The sequence below is a fragment of the Sitophilus oryzae genome, unplaced genomic scaffold, assembly GCF_002938485.1.
Source record: "Sitophilus oryzae breed Bouriz unplaced genomic scaffold, Soryzae_2.0 scaffold_1307_pilon_pilon, whole genome shotgun sequence".
Classification (NCBI taxonomy): domain Eukaryota; kingdom Metazoa; phylum Arthropoda; class Insecta; order Coleoptera; family Curculionidae; genus Sitophilus; species Sitophilus oryzae.
Window position 1 is genome coordinate 3,828,625 of NW_022145957.1, and position 18,826 is coordinate 3,847,450.

General features: G+C 34.3%; 1 protein-coding gene across 1 annotated transcript in view; it reads right to left on the bottom strand.

The window, feature by feature from the left end:
* The window catches only part of LOC115874898 (guanylate cyclase 32E), a 106,946-nt gene that overhangs the window by 60,113 nt on the left and 28,007 nt on the right, over positions 1-18,826 (bottom strand). The window contains exons 8-9 of the mRNA XM_030890198.1: positions 4,658-4,843; positions 4,300-4,476 (exon numbers count right to left, since the gene is read on the bottom strand). Of these exons, the coding sequence (XP_030746058.1) occupies positions 4,300-4,476; positions 4,658-4,843 (363 nt within the window). The remainder of the gene's footprint in view (positions 1-4,299; positions 4,477-4,657; positions 4,844-18,826) is intronic.

Here is an 18,826-nt window from a genome sequence, read left to right on the forward strand (position 1 = left end):
CATCTCGAGACGCCAAGACGGTCTTGGGCTCTTGAGAGCGGAATCCACAGAATACACGAGCAAACGTCATTTTGGAGATTACGATTTTCATTTTGGATAGTTTATGTGATCTGTGGATAGTTTCTTAACCTAACTTTTTTAGTAAACAAAATAAACCCCTTGTAAATCCGTTTTGTCTGATTAAACAGTTTTGAATATGTTAGATGAGTTTGAGGATATTTTGGACCATGTGGAAGAAGAAAATCGTCTTCGAGTTCCAAAACGATATATAAGGGATGCAGGAAATCCAATAGAAATGTTTAGCGAGGGGGAATTTAAATACCGATATAGGTTTAGCAAGGCTACAATTACAGAAACTATTTTACCTCTTGTAATTGAAGACTTGCAAAAACCTTCCAATCGTGGTTTACCTATTCCCCCGTTATTCAATTATTAATTTGTTTACAGTTTTATGCGACTTCTAATTTTCAGATAGTTAGTGGAGACTTGCATGGTGTTAGCCAACCTACAATAAGCCAGATTATCAAGAGGGTGTCCATTTTAATAGCAGAACATTTGAGTGAATTTGTGTGATACAACCATAAATGGTTGAACAGCATTATTATTCCAATGATACTGACTTCGGCTTGTGCAGATGATGACAACAAATGGGATACATATATTAAGAATATAGAAAGAGCTATAAATACATCTGTGAATAAATTCACTGGCGAAAAAAATACCTGAATTATTATATGGATATATTCCGAGGATTGAAGATTTATTTGAAGATGGACAAGTGAGGTTATTGACAGTAGAGAATGAAAAGTACTCGATTACCTGAAAAATTGAGAGAAGAGGTCAAAGAACATATAGAAATGGAACAAAGGAAGTATAAAAAAACTTATAGGCTAGCAGACTAGCAAAAAAAGAAAAGAGAAGAATGTCATCTAGACGACAAGAAATAAGGAAGCAGTAAAAACGCAATAATCATAGAATGTGTATTGTGAAATATTATTTGAAATAAAACTATAAAACCTGGAATATCGACTTATATAGAATGGTCAACTCAATAAGAATACAGAATTTACACCAAGCAATAAAATCTTGAAAATTATAGGTATACGGTGTATACATCCAATATTGTATCTTATGTGATATGACATGTAAATATTCATGATGAAAATAAAGACAATTTTTTTAGTTTTAATGTATTAGTGGGAAAATTCTGTGTGACCAGTTAAAACAAGCACTTAGCTGTCTGGTCATAGTGAGCGTAAAACTACTAAGAAATCATATATTATTTAAGTATAGAAAAACAGTATTTTTAAGATAACTAATAAAAGACTATAAGGAATTACTTACAATTATGTTACATGTAAATATATAAATACTATACCACTAATAGAAAAGTAAATAAAATTATTATATACTAGTTACCTTGGAACATTACTTAACATATTACATAATTACTAGATATACATATATTAATACAATAAATACATTAATTTGCAAAATGTTGAATAAGATTTCTTCAAAAATCTAGCCCTCTTCCTTTTTATTTATAATTGGAATGTGTAAATTAGCATCTTCAAAATTATCTAAATTTTCCCTTAAATCAATATTATGAAGAATAGCTGTTGCACAAATAGCAACAGTTGTTTTGTAAACCTCGGAGACATGGAAGACGTTTTTTCCAAGTCACAAATAGCCTTTCAACTTTATTGTAAGTCTATGCTTTCAACATTTCGCGTTCTTCTATGGGCAAAGTTATACCTGGTTTCTTGTTGATTACCTAGCTGTAGAACAGGAGTCAATAGAAATGGCCTACATCTATATGCATTGTCTCCAAGAAGTAAATCAGGAATATCACTCCTTTCCATTAGCATTCTTAAATTACTTGGATCGAATATAACACTATCATGACTTGACCCTGGATATCCAACTATAATATCCATAATTTCCCTTTTGGGACCTGGGACAATATTTAGACTAAAAAAACTTTTGCAATTTTGAAATACTTCCACATTATTGCATTATTCTTGATTATCTGGCTTATTGTAGGTTGGCTAACACCACGCAAGTCTCCATTTACCATCTGAAAATTACAAGTCGCATAAAACTGTAAACAAATTAGTAATTGAATAACGGAGAGAATGGGTAAACCACGATTGGTAGATTTTTGCAAGTCTTCAATTTATAAGAGGTAAAATAGTTTCTGTAATTGTAGCCTTGTTAAACCTATATCGGCATAAATCCCCCCTCGCTAAACATTTCTATTGGATTTCCTGCATTCCGTATATATCTTTTTGGAACTCGAAGATTTTCTTCTTCCACATGGTCCAAAATATCCTCAAACTCTTCTAACATATTCAAAACTGTTTAATCAGACAAAACGGATTTACAAGGCATTTACAAGGGATTTACTTTGTTTACAAAAAAAGTTCGGTTAAGAAACTATCCACAGATCACATAAACTATCCAAAATGACAATCTCCAAAATGAAAATCGCAATCTCCAAAATGACGTTTGCTCGTGTATTCTGTGGATTCCGCTCTCAAGAGCCCAAGACCGTCTTGGCGTCTCGAGATGCAACTATAAATACGGGCCTAGAGCACGTAAATCGCAGCAGTTACAACAATATGATTCTACCCGGCTGCTCTGTTTTATTTTTACCTTAATTTATTTAATATGCACCTACGATACGTAGAGATTTTAGATAAATTCCTAAAAAAATCATTCATATAAATTCCACGAAAGATTCTAAATCTTATTGAGGTGAATATTGTAAATGTTGCGTATTATACAAAGATTATTATTGTTGGATTTAAATTTGGTAAACTTTTTTGTTTAAATCTCAATTTCTCCTGAGTCGCTTCATGATTAATTTTTACGCTTACTCATTTTTTACGCTTTTCTTGCATTATGAATACTCTAGTTGTGTGACAAAAGAGTACTCTAGTTGGATGGAACAAAATCTTTATCTCAAAAATGAACAGGCAGATGGTAAGAAAGAACATTTTGAAGCAAAAAAGCAAAAACGCCTTAATGTAAGTCATAAAGCGAAATACCTGGGACAAAACGAAGGAGATTCGGCGCAAAAACGTATGCCCTTTCACAAGTTTGTGACATTACCTATTTTTACCAGCCAACTTTGCCCTATTTTGAACTACCCAGGCGAAAAAATCCTTACAAAGTCATCAAAACATGATTTTAAAAGTATCTTATACCCTGTAATAAAGGTAGCTAACATTTGTTAAAGTTGGCAATTTAAACACTGGTCCACTGAAATTACCAAAGAAAAAGTTTGATGATGTTAATTCACTGTGCTAAAGAGACTTATAGGCTTTCTTAATTTAAAACTTTTGTTATAATTTGCCTTGCGAAAATTAGTTTGTATTTGTAAAATTAATTTTTTGTAGTATGTATTATAATTTTCCTAGTTCATAATCATGCTGTTTAGTTAAAATACATTATTATCTCTAATGCGTATATCGCCAACTGTCCTATATGCAGGAAGTCGACAGAAAAAAAATCACACAAACTGACAAGTCAAATGTTTTCCAAAAATCTGGAAAACGAAAAATTGTTTCAACAACTTACACATAAAATTAGTCTACGTGAACAACGTACTTATCTGTCTATTCACATTAATCAGTTTTTCGGTAATATCGGAAAACATTACAGTCATTTTAGTTTTTTTCGCTCTACTGTAAAATTTGCAAATTATTAGTTACGATACTTTGTGTGGAAGGCGGCGGTTTATTGGAAAATATGAGTTTAAACGAACTATAGTTTGAACCAACATTCACATTTATTACATAACAATTGCGTTATCAAAATGTGGTATGTACAACGACCACCCCACCACGTGGCGGTTGGTGGATTGAATCGCCATTGTATACGCTCGACGACACTATATTCTGCGATTTTGTCAAAGTCTACACGAGGGAAATCATTGTCAATACCGACAAAGTTTATACCATTGTCACTATATATAGTTTTCGGACGACCTCGTCGATTATATTATCACATTGTATATGGTTATTATAAGAATTTATATATTTAGTATTATTTTTACTGAAGACACACACAAGGGGTATTTCCTAGATTTAGATTGATATTTTCTATCAAGAACCTCTAAACAAACTAACAGGTAAGCATACCTATCCATTCCTTTTTATGTTATAATAATATAATAATGGCATATAACAATAGAGTAAAAACTAACGAAGCTAGAATATAAATTGTAGTGTTAAACCTTCCTTTACTGAATTATAAGTAATTACAAAAAAATATATGCATGAATATGCAACTTACTTTAAGTAAATCACTAACCAGTGAAGAGACAAACATGGTATCTAAATGAAGATCTTCATTTGCCAAAACATCTTCTAAACTTCCTCTTGCAGCATAAGCAGTTAATATTGCTACCTGACCATGATCTACACTTGCACCAACAAACGGTATTAAATTTTCATGCCTAATTTCTCTTATCTAAAAAAAATACACTGGGAATTGAGCACTTCTGCTATTTAAGTTAGAATAACATTTAATATGTAATAAGACCACTATTTAGTTCTCTTAATATCTAAGCACGAAAACTCAACTTACAGGGGTAATTAAACTAACTAATTAAACAACAGATATAATTTAAAGATATACTTTGGGATATAACCTGTTTTAGTTCCTTCCTTATAGACCTAGTTAAGTCTACTGTTCTTTTATGAATGTACTTAATAGCAACGATATTGCCTCTGTAAATACCAATGCTCGTATAAGCTCGCTTTGGCGATATTTCAGACTCGTCCTGAATACTTTGTTGTAGACTAGATTGAAAAACGTTGTGGCGGCATACTGGTATCTAAATCACAATTAAAATTAATTAATAGAAATATACGAGGGTTGTCTTTTATATTTTGCATATAGAAACGTAATAGGCGTCTGTCAACATATATATCAAATGTCAAAATTAACTGACATCGAAGTTTTAGACCGCTTCTTTTAAACCTGTACCTAAACCGAATATTTTAAAATTTAAATAAGGCGTCCATTCTTCTCAAAGATACCTGGTTCAAATTAAAAAATAGAAAAAAGACTTCATCGATGTTGTTTTAATATGTAAAATGTGAACGTGTATTTGGATTAATTTTAATTGTATTTGTCTGATGATGCTCGTATATGAGCGAAACACGTGTAACAGTTTAACATTATATAAACGTTGAGACCGAGGCTTTGAGTTTTTTTTTTTCTACTTTTCGAATATTTTAAGTTGATGACACAGAAAAATGGAATTAAGCCGAGAATATGTCCGCGCAATATTTTTTTTACAATTTTCTAAGAAAGTGGTCTCAACAAAAATGCCTTGCTGAGTTGGTTTCTCTTTTCTGCAATGAAGTACCAGATCAGTCGACACTTTCACATTGGCATGGAGAATTTATCTTTATTATTTATTTTTTTTATCCACGTGATAATAATATCCTTAGCGACGATCCAAGAACAGGCTCACCAGTCTTACCACAACGGCAGTCACCCAGAAAAAAAATCGATAGTGTACGTAAACTGATCCACCAAGATCAACATGTCATATATCTTGACATTGAAGCATCATAGGCATTCCAAAAACCTTAATTAAAAAATGTACTTGCAGAATTATCTGTAAAAATTAGTTTCTCGTTGGATACCGCATGTGTAGACAGAAGAAAAGAAAGTAATTGGAGTAAATTGATGTCAAAAACTCTACACCGGTTTAACGCAGGAAACCCAAAAATATAAACAGTATTATCAGTGGTGATGAATCTTGAATTTATTCTTTATGAACCCCATAATAAACGTCAATCGGCTGTCTGGGTGTTCCGAGATGAACCAAAATCCGTTATTATTATTATCCGTTCGCGAAGTGTTTCCAAAAAGATGGTAGCGATATTTGTCTGAAAAGCGGATCAGGTAGCAACAATTCCTCTGCAAGATTAAAGACCTGTTCCTACTGATTGGTACATATATATTTATTTGCCAAAAATAATTGCTGAGTTTCCAAAAACTCACCCGAAAAACAATTGAGTTTTTAAAGCAAGAAAATATCTAATTATTGGACCATCCTCCATACAGTCCCGACCTAAGCCGTAACGACGTTTTTGCTTTTCTAAAAATTAAGAAAGAACTGCATGGTCAAAAGTTCCAGTCCCTAGAAGATGCAGCCAGCGCCTTCAACAAAGCAAATTTAAAGGTACAACTACAATGGAATAACTGCTTCCAGAATTGGTTTTAACGGATGCAAAAATGTATCTCTTCGCGGAGAATAGTGATGTAAAAATGCTAAGTGATCGTTACAAAGTAACAGTTACTTTACGAGGACTCGAAGTAATGCTTACCATTTGAATTTAGGACTCGTTACTAAGCTAATTCGTTACTTTTGCGCTGGCACTAATCATAATCCCTGGAAATGCACGAACCGAGGACTCGAAACTCGTTACTGAACTATTCGTTGCTTCGACAAAAGTTTACAGAATATTCGATGTAGGTCTAGGTGTTATCAATATGTTTATGTTTAAAGTGTTAACTTGACGCCGGCCAGTGTTTTAGATGGCAAATGTGTGTGAAATTTTTATTACAATTAATTATTATGATTGACTTATGCGGTCTGTCCCTTTACCGTTTTTTATATAGGCGATTTAGCACGTTATAGCGTTTTTTTTAAACATTACGACTGCGAACGGTAGCTTTTCGTTGGTAGAGCAGTCGTGGATAAGGTATTTCACTGGACAGAAACTAACTAACCATAATAAATCAAAAATACAAATATTGGGCGCCAGGCATGAACAGAGAAAGAAAACACAGTTGTTTATTACTTAAAACTAGTGACTATATTCATTCATGATGTATTCTGATGGTAAATAGCATTGTACAATTTTAATAATTATTATAGTGGTTATATGTCGAGTAAAAGCTATGTTAGAAATAATATTAAATATATTCAATGAAATCTGAGAATGTTAAATCTGAGATGTTGAAACCCGTAGATTCTAGAATCTATGTTTGGTTATTCATCTGTTAAAATAGCGCAATAATAATATCTATAGAAAGTAATACTATTACAAGACGTAATGTAATGAAACCTAAGATCTAAATCATATAATGCGGGGCACTTAGAAGTTTCTTATAGGGCGAATTGGGAACAAAATAACATAAAGCTGCGATTAGTCTTAATTGATAGTTTTAGGGTCTTGTTGAACATACTAAAAGTCCCCATGCCCGCCATAAGGGGAACATTGTCAAAATGGCGCCGCCATCTTGGATTTTTGGCATTTTTTTCTAAATTTGCCATTTATTCATAAACTTTTAATTTTTAAAGAAAATATGTTAGAAGATAAATGAAAGACCGATAAAATTTCTATAATAAGAGGTACCTTCGAGGTTCCTAGGTCGCACCGTTACCAAGATAGGTACGTAGAAGGAGCACCAACATAACAATTTTTGGCGAATTTTCGTTTTTAACCAGAATATATAATTTGAAATAAGTAAATATTTTGCTGTTTATAACAGGGCTAGGTGACAATATCGATGGATGAAAAATTTTGGACAGTAGCTGTAAAAATTTTTGGTCAGTACATTGGGCAGTATTGCAAGTATACTGTCGGGTGGCTTACATATTATTTCTGAGCAGTCGATTAGACAGTGGATAGCTGGGAAGTTTCTACTTAGGCAATACTTGTACAGGAATAGTACTTAGGCAGATTAGGGCCGGAATTTGTGTACTAGGTAGTACTTGGGTAGTACAAGGCAGTACTGCAAGTAGTGTCATCGAGCGGTGTATTTTTGACTAGTTATATTGTCTCGTGCAAATTTTTATTTATTAGCACGCCGTGTTTCTAATGAAGCATGCAAAATATTCAATTTTCGGAAAATCTTCCTGAAATGTACTACACATATGTAGGTACCATCAAAAAGACACCGGCAACGCATATCTCGGCCATCCCTAAAATCGCTTTCCTATTTTCGGTCATTGCATAACATAGTAGGCGCCCCCCACGCAGAATCAAGACAAGTCGATTCAGGATTTAAACAGCTGATCAGTCTGTAAATCTTATGAAAGTGTGCGGGTTAAGCTCTGTAAGATACGAGAATATTGTGATATTGATGATGCCTTGAAAGCCGGCGAGCGCTTTTTAGTATCTCTTTACGGAGAAACTTCAATAATTTCACTAGATGAATTAAAATTTAAAAAATACAATGATATAACTGCTAGACAAAATCTTAGCACAAACTTCAATTTGGCTGCTCTTCCTCCCACCACAGATGCCGCAAAATTCCACATCTTTAGAATTTATAACCAAATACAAGAATGGTTAGGCTACTCTCCTAATCCATTGGTGTGGGGATGGAAGGATGCAAATAATGAGCTATATCTCATTTTAATGGAGCAAGAAGTAGTATCTCCAGAATTTATTTTAAAGATGATTTTTTGTAACTGCAAAACCTCATGCGCAAAGCAATTTGCACCTGTAAAAAATCTAGCATTTTTTGGTCAAATTTATGCGGATTTTGCCAAGGAAACTCTTGCGATAATATCCCCGAATTAAATCCGATGAAAGATATCGAGCCTGAGGAAGAAATGTAGATACCTTATTTTTTTTAGTTATATTTTTTGTATGTATAGCGACAAAATAAACGTGTTAACTGGTGTTCTTCAGAAGTACCCAGTCTTTTGACGTTTTCTTTCCTCGACTATGTCAAAATCGAGATAGATTCGCTGCTTCTATATACGATTGTATGATCAAAAATTAATATGATCAAAAACTAATTAGCTTCGAATTTTTTATTAGTTTTCATGCAAAATCGAGAGATCAACAACTGTAGGCAGTAGTTATACACCACATTTTGGGCAGTACTAGGCAGCACTGCAAATATTGTTAGGCGGTTTAGATATTTTTGACCAATTATAATTGGTGAATAACTACTTACTCTTCGGAGTAATAATATACATTAGATTATAAGAACTCGCCAGTTGTTGGGTAGTACTTGGTCAGTGCTAGATAGTACTGCAAGTACTATCGGACGGTGCATAGATTTTTGACTAAATGTTTAACCTCTCGAGCAAAACGGAAAATTATTCAAGTTATTTTAGTTTAAATTTTTTAAAATTTCTAGTAAATCGATATGTCAGTGGTACTTCAAGACATATATCTTGATAAGGGTAGTATTTAGGAAGGTCAGAGGTATCTCAGAGGTAACATATTCATGGAAGCGCTCTCTGTTATAGTGGACAGCAAACTACAGGAGAGAGGAATGGGTGTTAGATACAGGTATGACGGCGGTGTGTTCAACATAAAAAGACTCAGGGCAAAAATACGTATAAAATTCATCACAGAACTCCAATACGCTGATGACTGTGCTCTAGCTGCAAATACGTTACAGCAATTACAGGAAATGCTGAACACATATACCTGGGCATACGAGACTTTGGGCCTTAAACTGAACATCGATAAAACAAAAATCATGTGCACTCCGGCGGAAAATCATAACAGCGCTATAAAAATCGGAGAAGAACTATTGGAATATGTATCGCAATTTAATTACCTCGGCAGTTTGATTTCGGAAAAGGCAAATATCGACTCTGAAATTCAGCACAGAATCAGCAGCGCTTCAAGAGCATTCTGGAAATTAAAAGACAGGGTTTTCTACAATCATGACTTGAGCACAAAAACGAAACTTGCAGTGTATCGAGCAGTAATAATCCCCACCGTGTTATATGGAAGCGAAACCTGGGTGCCGTACCGCCGGCACACGAGCGCATTAAACAAGTTGCAACAGAGACACCAAATGGTACCACCATGTCTCAAACGTATCAGTCCTTAAAAAAGCAAGCTGCGAGAGCGCTGAAGTCATGATTACTAAATCTCGCTTAAGATGGGCTGACCACGTATGCAGGATGCAAGAAAACCGCCTACCGAAATCTCTTCTTTACGGTGAACTTGTAGAGGGTAAGAGGAAACCGGGTGGACAACTCAAAAGATACAAGGATGTTGTTCATGAAAAAAAAGGGGATAAGTATGCAGCATCAGTGGAAGGAAGCAGCGTACAATAGAACGCAATGGAGAAGAATTGTAAATTCAGTTAACATAACGACAACCAAAATGTAAAGAGGCAACAAAGTAATGATATTTTTCAATGTCCGGAGTGCGGAAGAGAGATAACATCACGTATCGGGCTTTTCAGTCACAGAAAAAAACACCTTGCGTAACCATCTTTTGATGCATGTCAAATACTCGTCAGCGAGTAATGGCAGTAGTAGTAGTAGTAGTAGAGGTATCTCTATTTATAGTATTTTTAACGGTATTAAAATTTTCCCTCTTCATAATTTTTCCAAAAATAAGTAGTTTTTGAGTAAAGACCAGATTAAGAAAAAAATGTCAAAAATCCAAGATGGTGACGTCATTTTGACAGTGTTCCCCTAGTGAGAGATATGGGGACTTTTAGTATGTTCAATCGGACTAGAAAAGCTATCGATTAAGACTAGTCCCAGCTTTATGTTATTTTGTTCCCAATAAAATCATAAGTGCCCCGGACTAATATTGTAACTACTAAATCGACATGAATGTTCTTAACGATCTAACCACTAAACATAATCTGTACGATATTATTTAAAATGTACGTTATTATGTTTAGACTGAAAATCGACTGAAAACTAGAACTTAAATCTACACTTCGCTGTTCTTTATGTAATCATGCTTCAAACAGTAATAGCGTGAAGTGGTGTAATATACACAATAAGTGGTCTATATATATATATATATATATATATATATATACCATATATATATATATATATATATATATATATATATATATATATATACATATATATATATATATATATATATATATATATATATATATATATATATATATATATATATATATATATATATATATATATATATATATATATATATATATATATATATATATATATATATATATATATATATATATATATATAATATATATGTATGTATATATATAATAATATATATATACATTAATAATATATAATATGTATATATATATATATATATATTTATATATATATATGTATATATATTTATATATATATATATATGTAATATATACCCTGAACAACATCCACAACAGCAATTCCTCACTTCTTCTATATCTACAGACGCTGAGAACCAGCCCCTGGACAGCCCAATCTTGATGAAGGGTAGGCCCAGAAACCGGTTGTGGAGTGTGAGCTTGGTCCCCCTTTACGACAAGCAAAACAATTTTTCTTTTTACTTTTTATTTTTATTTTTTTTTTTAATTTTTTCTCTACTTTCGATTTTTCGAAATTAGAAAAAATACACAGCTAAAGGCAAGAAAATATTATTTATTAATATACACTAAAGCTGTAAGAATTTTGTTCATTTCATATATTTGAGCGGGCCGAAAAACGCTCTTTACCATCTTTTGACGGGAGATGCACTAATATCTCACCGACACTCTACGACATCGTCTGTGGATATAGAAGAAGTTTTGCTTGCCGTATCGGTGAGAACCAGCCCCTGGACAGCCCACCTGATGAAGGGTAGGCCCAGAAACCGGTTGTGGGAGTGGAGCTTGGTTCCCCTCTTTACGACAAGCAAAACAATTTTCTTTTTACTTTTTATTTTTTTTTTTAATTTTTTCTCTACTTTCGATTTTTCGAAATTAGAAAAAATACACAGCTAAAGGCAAGAAATATTATTTATTAATATACACTAAGCTGTAAGAATTTTGTTCATTTTCATATATATATATATATATATATATATATATATATATATATATATATATATATATATATATATATATATATATATATATATATATATATATATATATATATATATATATATATATATATATATATATATATATATATATATATATATATATATATATATATATATATATATATATATATATGAATTTCGTTTTGTTCCTCAGAATGTTACATGGAAGAAAGGACAGTTTCTTTGTTTATATATATATATATATATATATATATATATATATATATATATATATATATATATATATATATATATATATATATATATATATATATATATATATATATATATATATATAAACAAAGAAACTGTCCTTTCTTCCATGTAACATTCTGGAGGACAAAACGAAAGAAAACCAATGTGCCAGCAAAATACAAATACGAGTTAAGGTGGGCCAATCCAAAACTCTACCCTAAAAATATTCAATAATAATAACGAATCTAATAAGATAATATCTTATCTTTACCTGTAGCTTCGAAATAGCAGCTGATTCAGATTATGCAGCAAGATTTAAATAATTACCGTTTCTAAAAGCCGGGTGACCAAAAGTGAGGTTAAAGCGCAGAGAGGCGTCTTGAAACGATCTTGACAGCCCTCCACAGAAGCAGTGAAACGATAACAGGGTTGTTGACTGGCGAACGTAAAAATTACGCCAAACGTTTCAAATAAAATATCAGGCCAGATCGATACGGAATCCAGTGACGATACGACAGACATCATATATGTTATATCCATATTTAACCTTCAAATGACCTTATTTACTCTTTATACTTATTTATTGTTATTCATTGTTTATTCCAAAGTTAAACGTATAAGTTCGTTCTAATATAACTCATTATTAACTTAACAATTATATTATGTTTCCTGAGAATCTTTCCAACTACGATGTTCCCATGGTCTCTTCAGTAAACAAGTCGCAGTTCCATGATGGGAAGCGAAGACTCAGCAACTTTAAGAATATTTAAGCCGATCTCTTTTCCAAGAGGAACAACTCGATCCGTGTCGTATCCAAGTTCATATAATTCATTCATATTACTTTGTTAAATTTTAAAACTTAAGAAAGTGTTTTTTTTAAGTATTTTAATGTTTTTTTAAAACAGTAAAAGTGAAAGATAAAATCTAACAATTGGCGCAGTCGGTAGGATACACAAAACGTCGGTAGAACACGAGTATTCTAACTACCAACGGTGAATTCCAATCCTTCAAGCGAAAGAATCTAAGAAAAATCAAGAATGAAAAATCAAGAAAGAAAACAAAAACACATCTGGCGTCCTCACTAATAGGCAGATCTACGGATTAGGAACACCTAGTGAAACCCCTGGTAGAAAACTCCTTTGAGAACAAGACAAAAGTATGGTTTTTGGAAAATTAATGTAAGTACACAACGAATCATTACGTTCTATTTTAGTGTTATTTTTTTTGAAAAAAAAAATTAATTTGAAAAAGAATATTGTTTAAACGTTTTCTCTCTCTTCAGTCCTGACCCCCATTAGGGAGTGTAGTGGTCAGCGTAACATCATGGATGATTTTTCTCCATGCGCCTCTGTCTTTTGTCATCTCGATGACATCGTGCATTGGCTTGCTACAGCTAGTCGTGATCTGGTCTATCTATCGAGTTGGAGAGCGGCCACGTGGTCTACGTCCCTCCATCTTGCCTTGAATTATGAGTCTTTCCATATTGTCCGGACTTTTCCTCATTATATGTCCAAAATATTTTAGTTGTTTTAGTCGGATTTTACAGGAAAGCCTGTTAGTAATGTTAAGTTCATTTATAATGGAAACGTTTGTACGGCGTTCAGTCCATGGGATACGGAGCATACGTCTATAACAATACATCTCGGTAGCATCGATCTTCTTACGTTCCGCCTGCCTGAGAGTCCACGATTCGCAGCTATACGTCAATATTGGGAGTACCAAACAGTTGACTAGCCGGTTTTTGGTGGCTCTTGAAATCTGGCGGTCTTTCCAGATCTTGGTCAGTCTCTCAACAGCTACCTTTGCCATGTTGCACCTACGCTTCACCTCTTCCGATGTGCCTGTATTTGTCAGTAGTGATCCCAGGTATCATCATCATCATCATCATTTAGCTTATACCGTCCACTGCTGAACAAAAGCCTCCCTTAACTCTAGCAATTTCCTTCTATTTTGTGCCACTTGAATCCAGTTTCCAGCCACCCTCTTAATGTCATCTGTCCATCGACTAGGAGGTCGTCCTCTGCTTCTATAGGCCTCGTGTCTCGGTCTCCATTCCACAAGTCTCTTTGTCCACCGTCCATCTGTCATCCTAGTCACATGTCCTACCCAATTCCATTTAAGATGTAAGACAGATATCACCGCATCTCTTACTCCTGTTCGATTTCGTATTGTATGATTGGGTATTTTATCTCTGAGTGTAACTCCCAACATAGACCTTTCCATTTTCCGTTGCATGACCTGTATTCTATGTATGTTCTTTTTTGTCAAAGTAAGCGTTTCAGCTCCATACGTGAGGACAGGCAAGACACACTGGTTAAAGATCTTTCTTCTTAAACATATGGGAATATCAGATCTCAGTATATGCCTTAGTTTGCCAAATGCCGCCCACGACAAACCCTATTCTTCGTAGAATTTCGTGGGTCTGATTATCCCTTCTAATACCGATCTCATGCCCTAAGTATTTATATATATGCACTTGTTCCAAAGGTATGTTATTAATGTTTAAATTTCCACTTAGTACTAGGTTTGTCATGTATTGTGTCTTTGACAAGTTAATTTTCAAACCGACTTTTTCCGAAGCATCATTCAGCATATCCAGCATATTCTGTGCCTCCTGTATGTTGTCTGTTATTAAAATAATGTCATCTGCAAAACAGAGATGATTTATCAATTTGCCATCGATGTTAATTTTAGTTTATCATTTTAAGTTTATCAGTATCCCAGTTTATCATTTTTAACAAGTATGTTGGAAGTATTCAAGTAGTATTCTAGTACTAGAAAGTATTCTAGCACAGCAACGAATAGTTTAGGGGACAGTGTGTCGCCTTGTCTTACCCCTCGATCGATATTGAATTTATCTGTGCATTGATTTGTCGATATTCTGACGTTTGCCGTGGCATTATCATATATATGTCTTATGATTGAGGAGTATCGATGATCGATGCGACTCTCACTTAGTGTCTCTAGAAGCTTCCACTGGTCTACCGAATCGAAGGCCTTCTCGAAATCCACGAAGACAAGCATTAGTGGTCTATTATACTCAATGCATTTCTCGATAAGTACCTTGACTGTTAGAAGATGATCATTTGTTCCGTAACCTGATCGGAAACCTGCTTGTTCGCTCGAAAGAAAAAAGTCTATTTTATTTGTCAAGCGCTTGGTGAGTATTTTAGTAAATAATTTGTATACGTGGCTAAGAAGGCTGATGGGCCTATAGTTTTTAAGGTCTGTAACGTCACCTTTCTTGTGTACAATAATGATGGTTGCGTTGTTCCACTGTGATGGGGTTATTTCTTCTTCAATGCATTTATTAAATAGGACATTTAAAGCTTTGATGATTTCTGGTCCTCCTTCTTGGATTGACTCTATTACCAGTCCATCGTCGCCGGCAGCTCTATTGTTTTTCATATCTCTAAGGGCACTGATAATTTCTTCCTCGGTTATTTCTGGAATTTCTTCCGACCCCTGATTTATTACCTTTCGGATGTCGGTTTTGATCCCCTGCTGTTTTGATGTGTAAAGTTCTTGATAGAAAAGTTTAATAGAGTGTAGGATTTCCTGTTTGTGTGTTACTATGTTGCCGTGCAGATCCTTGATCTTTTGTATTTCTTTTCTTCCCATTGTACTATTTCTCAATACCTTCAAACTTTGATTCTTCTCTATGACGTTCCTAATTTTTTCCGTATTCTGTTGCCTCCTATGCTTTCTGATTTCTTTGGATATCTCTCTGTTTAAAGTTCTATATTCTTGTGTACTCTTGTCCTCCATATCTCTTCTCTGTTTCATTAAAAGTTCTGTTCTTTGATTCAGTTTTTGTTCTTTTACTTTTTTGGGACAAAATTTTTCGATAGCTGTTTGAGTGGCCCCTTTGATGTTTTCGTATATTTCGTCTATCGTATTAGTATTTTCATAATTTAGATTTGAGGCTATACATTCCTTATAAGAATCTTTATTTTCAGGGGCTACCCATTTCTTGTGGTTTTTCTTGAGTATCATGTTAGTTCTTTCCTTCTTTATATTTATTTTTATCTCGGCTCTTACAATGCGGTGATCGCTTCCTATCGAAAATCTGTTTAATACACTTTTTTAGATCCCAGGTATACGTATGACTTAACGACTTCAAAGCGGTCGATATGACTTATATTTGGATGGTTGTTATGTTGCCTATCAACTATCATAATTTTGTTTTTTTGCGTATTTAGTTCCAGACCGAGCCGATTGCTTTCGTTTTCTACCCTATTTACTAAATTGATTAAATTTTCTTGACTGTTAGCGAGTAGTGCTGTATCATCTGCAAAGCGTAGATTATTTATTTTTTGGCCATTTATTGAAATGCCTCCTTCCCATCTTTCTAGCGACCTTTTCATTATGTATTCTCCGTATATGTTAAATAGTTGAGGAGACAATATACACCCCTGTCTGGCTCCTTGTTCGAGGGAAAATTCCTTTGAAGCTGAATCCAGTATTCTAACTGATCCTGTAGTGTGCTGATACAACTGAATGATAAGCGAAATAAGGTGTTGCGGTACCCCCACTTCCTTTAAGATTTTCCACAGGTGATGCCATCTGACTTTATCGAAAGCTTTTTTATAGTCTACGAAACAAATATAAAGAGGGATATTGAATTCCCTTGCTTTCTTTATGATTTGGCGCATATTCAGAAGATGTTCCCGAGTGACTCTGCCCTTGGTGAAACCTGCTTGTTCTGCTGGAATTTCTCTTTCTAGAAAAGCTTTCAGTCTTTCATTTATAATTTGCAACATTACTTTACTGGCATGTGAGATGAGGGAAATTGTACGATAGTTGCTGCACTTATGTATGCTCCCTTTCTTGTGGAGAGTGACAATGGTGAGTGTGTCCAGTCGTCGGGCCATTCTCCTGTGTGCCATATTTTATTACAGATCAGATGAAGCATTTCTAATCCAGGTTCTTTAACGGCTTTTATTATTTCTGCTGTCTTATGTCTGAACCTGGTGATTTATGGTATTTTAATTTGTTTATGGCCAATTCAACTTCACTTTTAAGGATGTCCGGTTTTTTCTCTGAATTTTCGTGGTGGTCGACATAGTTATATTCTTCACTGTCTTTGTATAAACCTTCGCAATATGATCTCCACACCTCAATAATGTCTTCTTTTTTGGTTCTTAAAGTTCCATTTTGATCTTCGATTGCCCAATTTCTGGCTTTAAAGTCCCTGGTAATATATTTTATTTTTTTTGAAGAGGTCTCTTGGTTGGTTATTTAGACTGTGTCCCTCGATTTCTTTGCATATATCAGAGTAAAATTGTTGTTTGTCTCTTCTTGCTCCTTGCTTTATTGCCTTATTCAGGTATTTTAGTTCTTCTTTCTCTTCTTCTGTATGTATGCCTTTCCGGTGGAGAAGTCTTCTGTCTTCGGTGATCTGGAATGTCTCGTTCGATAACCAGTGTTTTCGTTTTATCGATTGATCTTCTTTTTCTGACCCTGTTGCAGTTGTTTGAATGCTTCCCATATTTCTTGGGCTGTTGTATTTTCTGTTGAGGTAGTCAGGAAAGCCTGGGTTCCTTGGAGAATTTCTTCGCTGTTTCTTTTTATTAATCTTGTTGGTGTTATTTGGTTGAAGGGTGTTTTAAGTTTCAGTTTTATTTTGGCAAATAGGAGCTGATGGTCTGATCCACATATTGCCCCTGGTAATGTACGTGCTGTTTGAATGGAGGATTTCCAGCGGGTGTTGGTCAATATGTAGTCTATTTCATTCCGTGTTCTGTCTCCAATGCTTCTCCAAGTATAGAGTCTGCGAATGTGGTGCTTAAATCTAGTGTTCATTATAGAATAGCTGTTATTGATGGCAAATTCGATTAAACGGTCTCCTCTTTCATTCCTCTCTCTCAAGCTGTATTTTCCAAGGATATTTTTTAGATCATCATTCATTTTGTTGTTCCCAACTTTTGCGTTAAAGTCGCCGCAAATTAATGTCAGTTCTTTGTTTGGTATATTCCTGATGGTAAGTTCTAATTTATTGTAGAATTCTTCGATTTCATTGTCCTCTGCCGTTGCTGTCGGTGCATATATTTGAATGATGTTGAATTTATGAGGTTTACCGTCTAGTCTAAGAAGAACTATTCTGTCGTTTACAGCTCTAAATTCTATGACGGATTTATGGATTCTGGCTGATATCAAAATGGCTACGCCTGTGAATGTTTGTTTGTCATTGCCAGAGAAATAGACATAATTTCCATTAGAGGTTTTGAAGTAGCCCTCCCCTAGCCAGTGTGTTTCCGCCAGTCCCGCAATTTCGAATCTGTACCTTGACAACTCGCTTTCGATGATTGCTAGTTTACCCGTTATTGTCTTCAAGCCCCGCACATTCCACGTACCAATGTTTACGGTGTTTCTCATCTGGAGTTTCTGATGACCAGTAGCTAATTCTCCACACCATGCCTGATCATTCACAATCGTGTGGCCGGTAGCTGACTTTTCACTTTGCGACCCGGAATCGCAGAAGCTAAGCCGCCGGTCGTCACCCGGACTGCGTGACAGCATCCGAGGCTCTATGTTAAATGACATCACGCATGACTTTCTTGGGATATTAATGCAGTGGATTCCTCTGCCCTTCTGCATCGCAGTGTCGTAACCATTCTGCTGCTACAGCTCCGCTTACGATTTTCTGGCATCGAACCTTGATTGAAGTTTCTTCGATAGCTTCGACCCAGTAATGACACAGCTGCTTCTCTGTGGCATGCTATTTAAACGTTTATAAACGATAAATAAAAAAAATAAGATATTTTCTTATACGATTATTTAACAAGGGTTATTTTAATTTAATTTTAATTTAACCTACT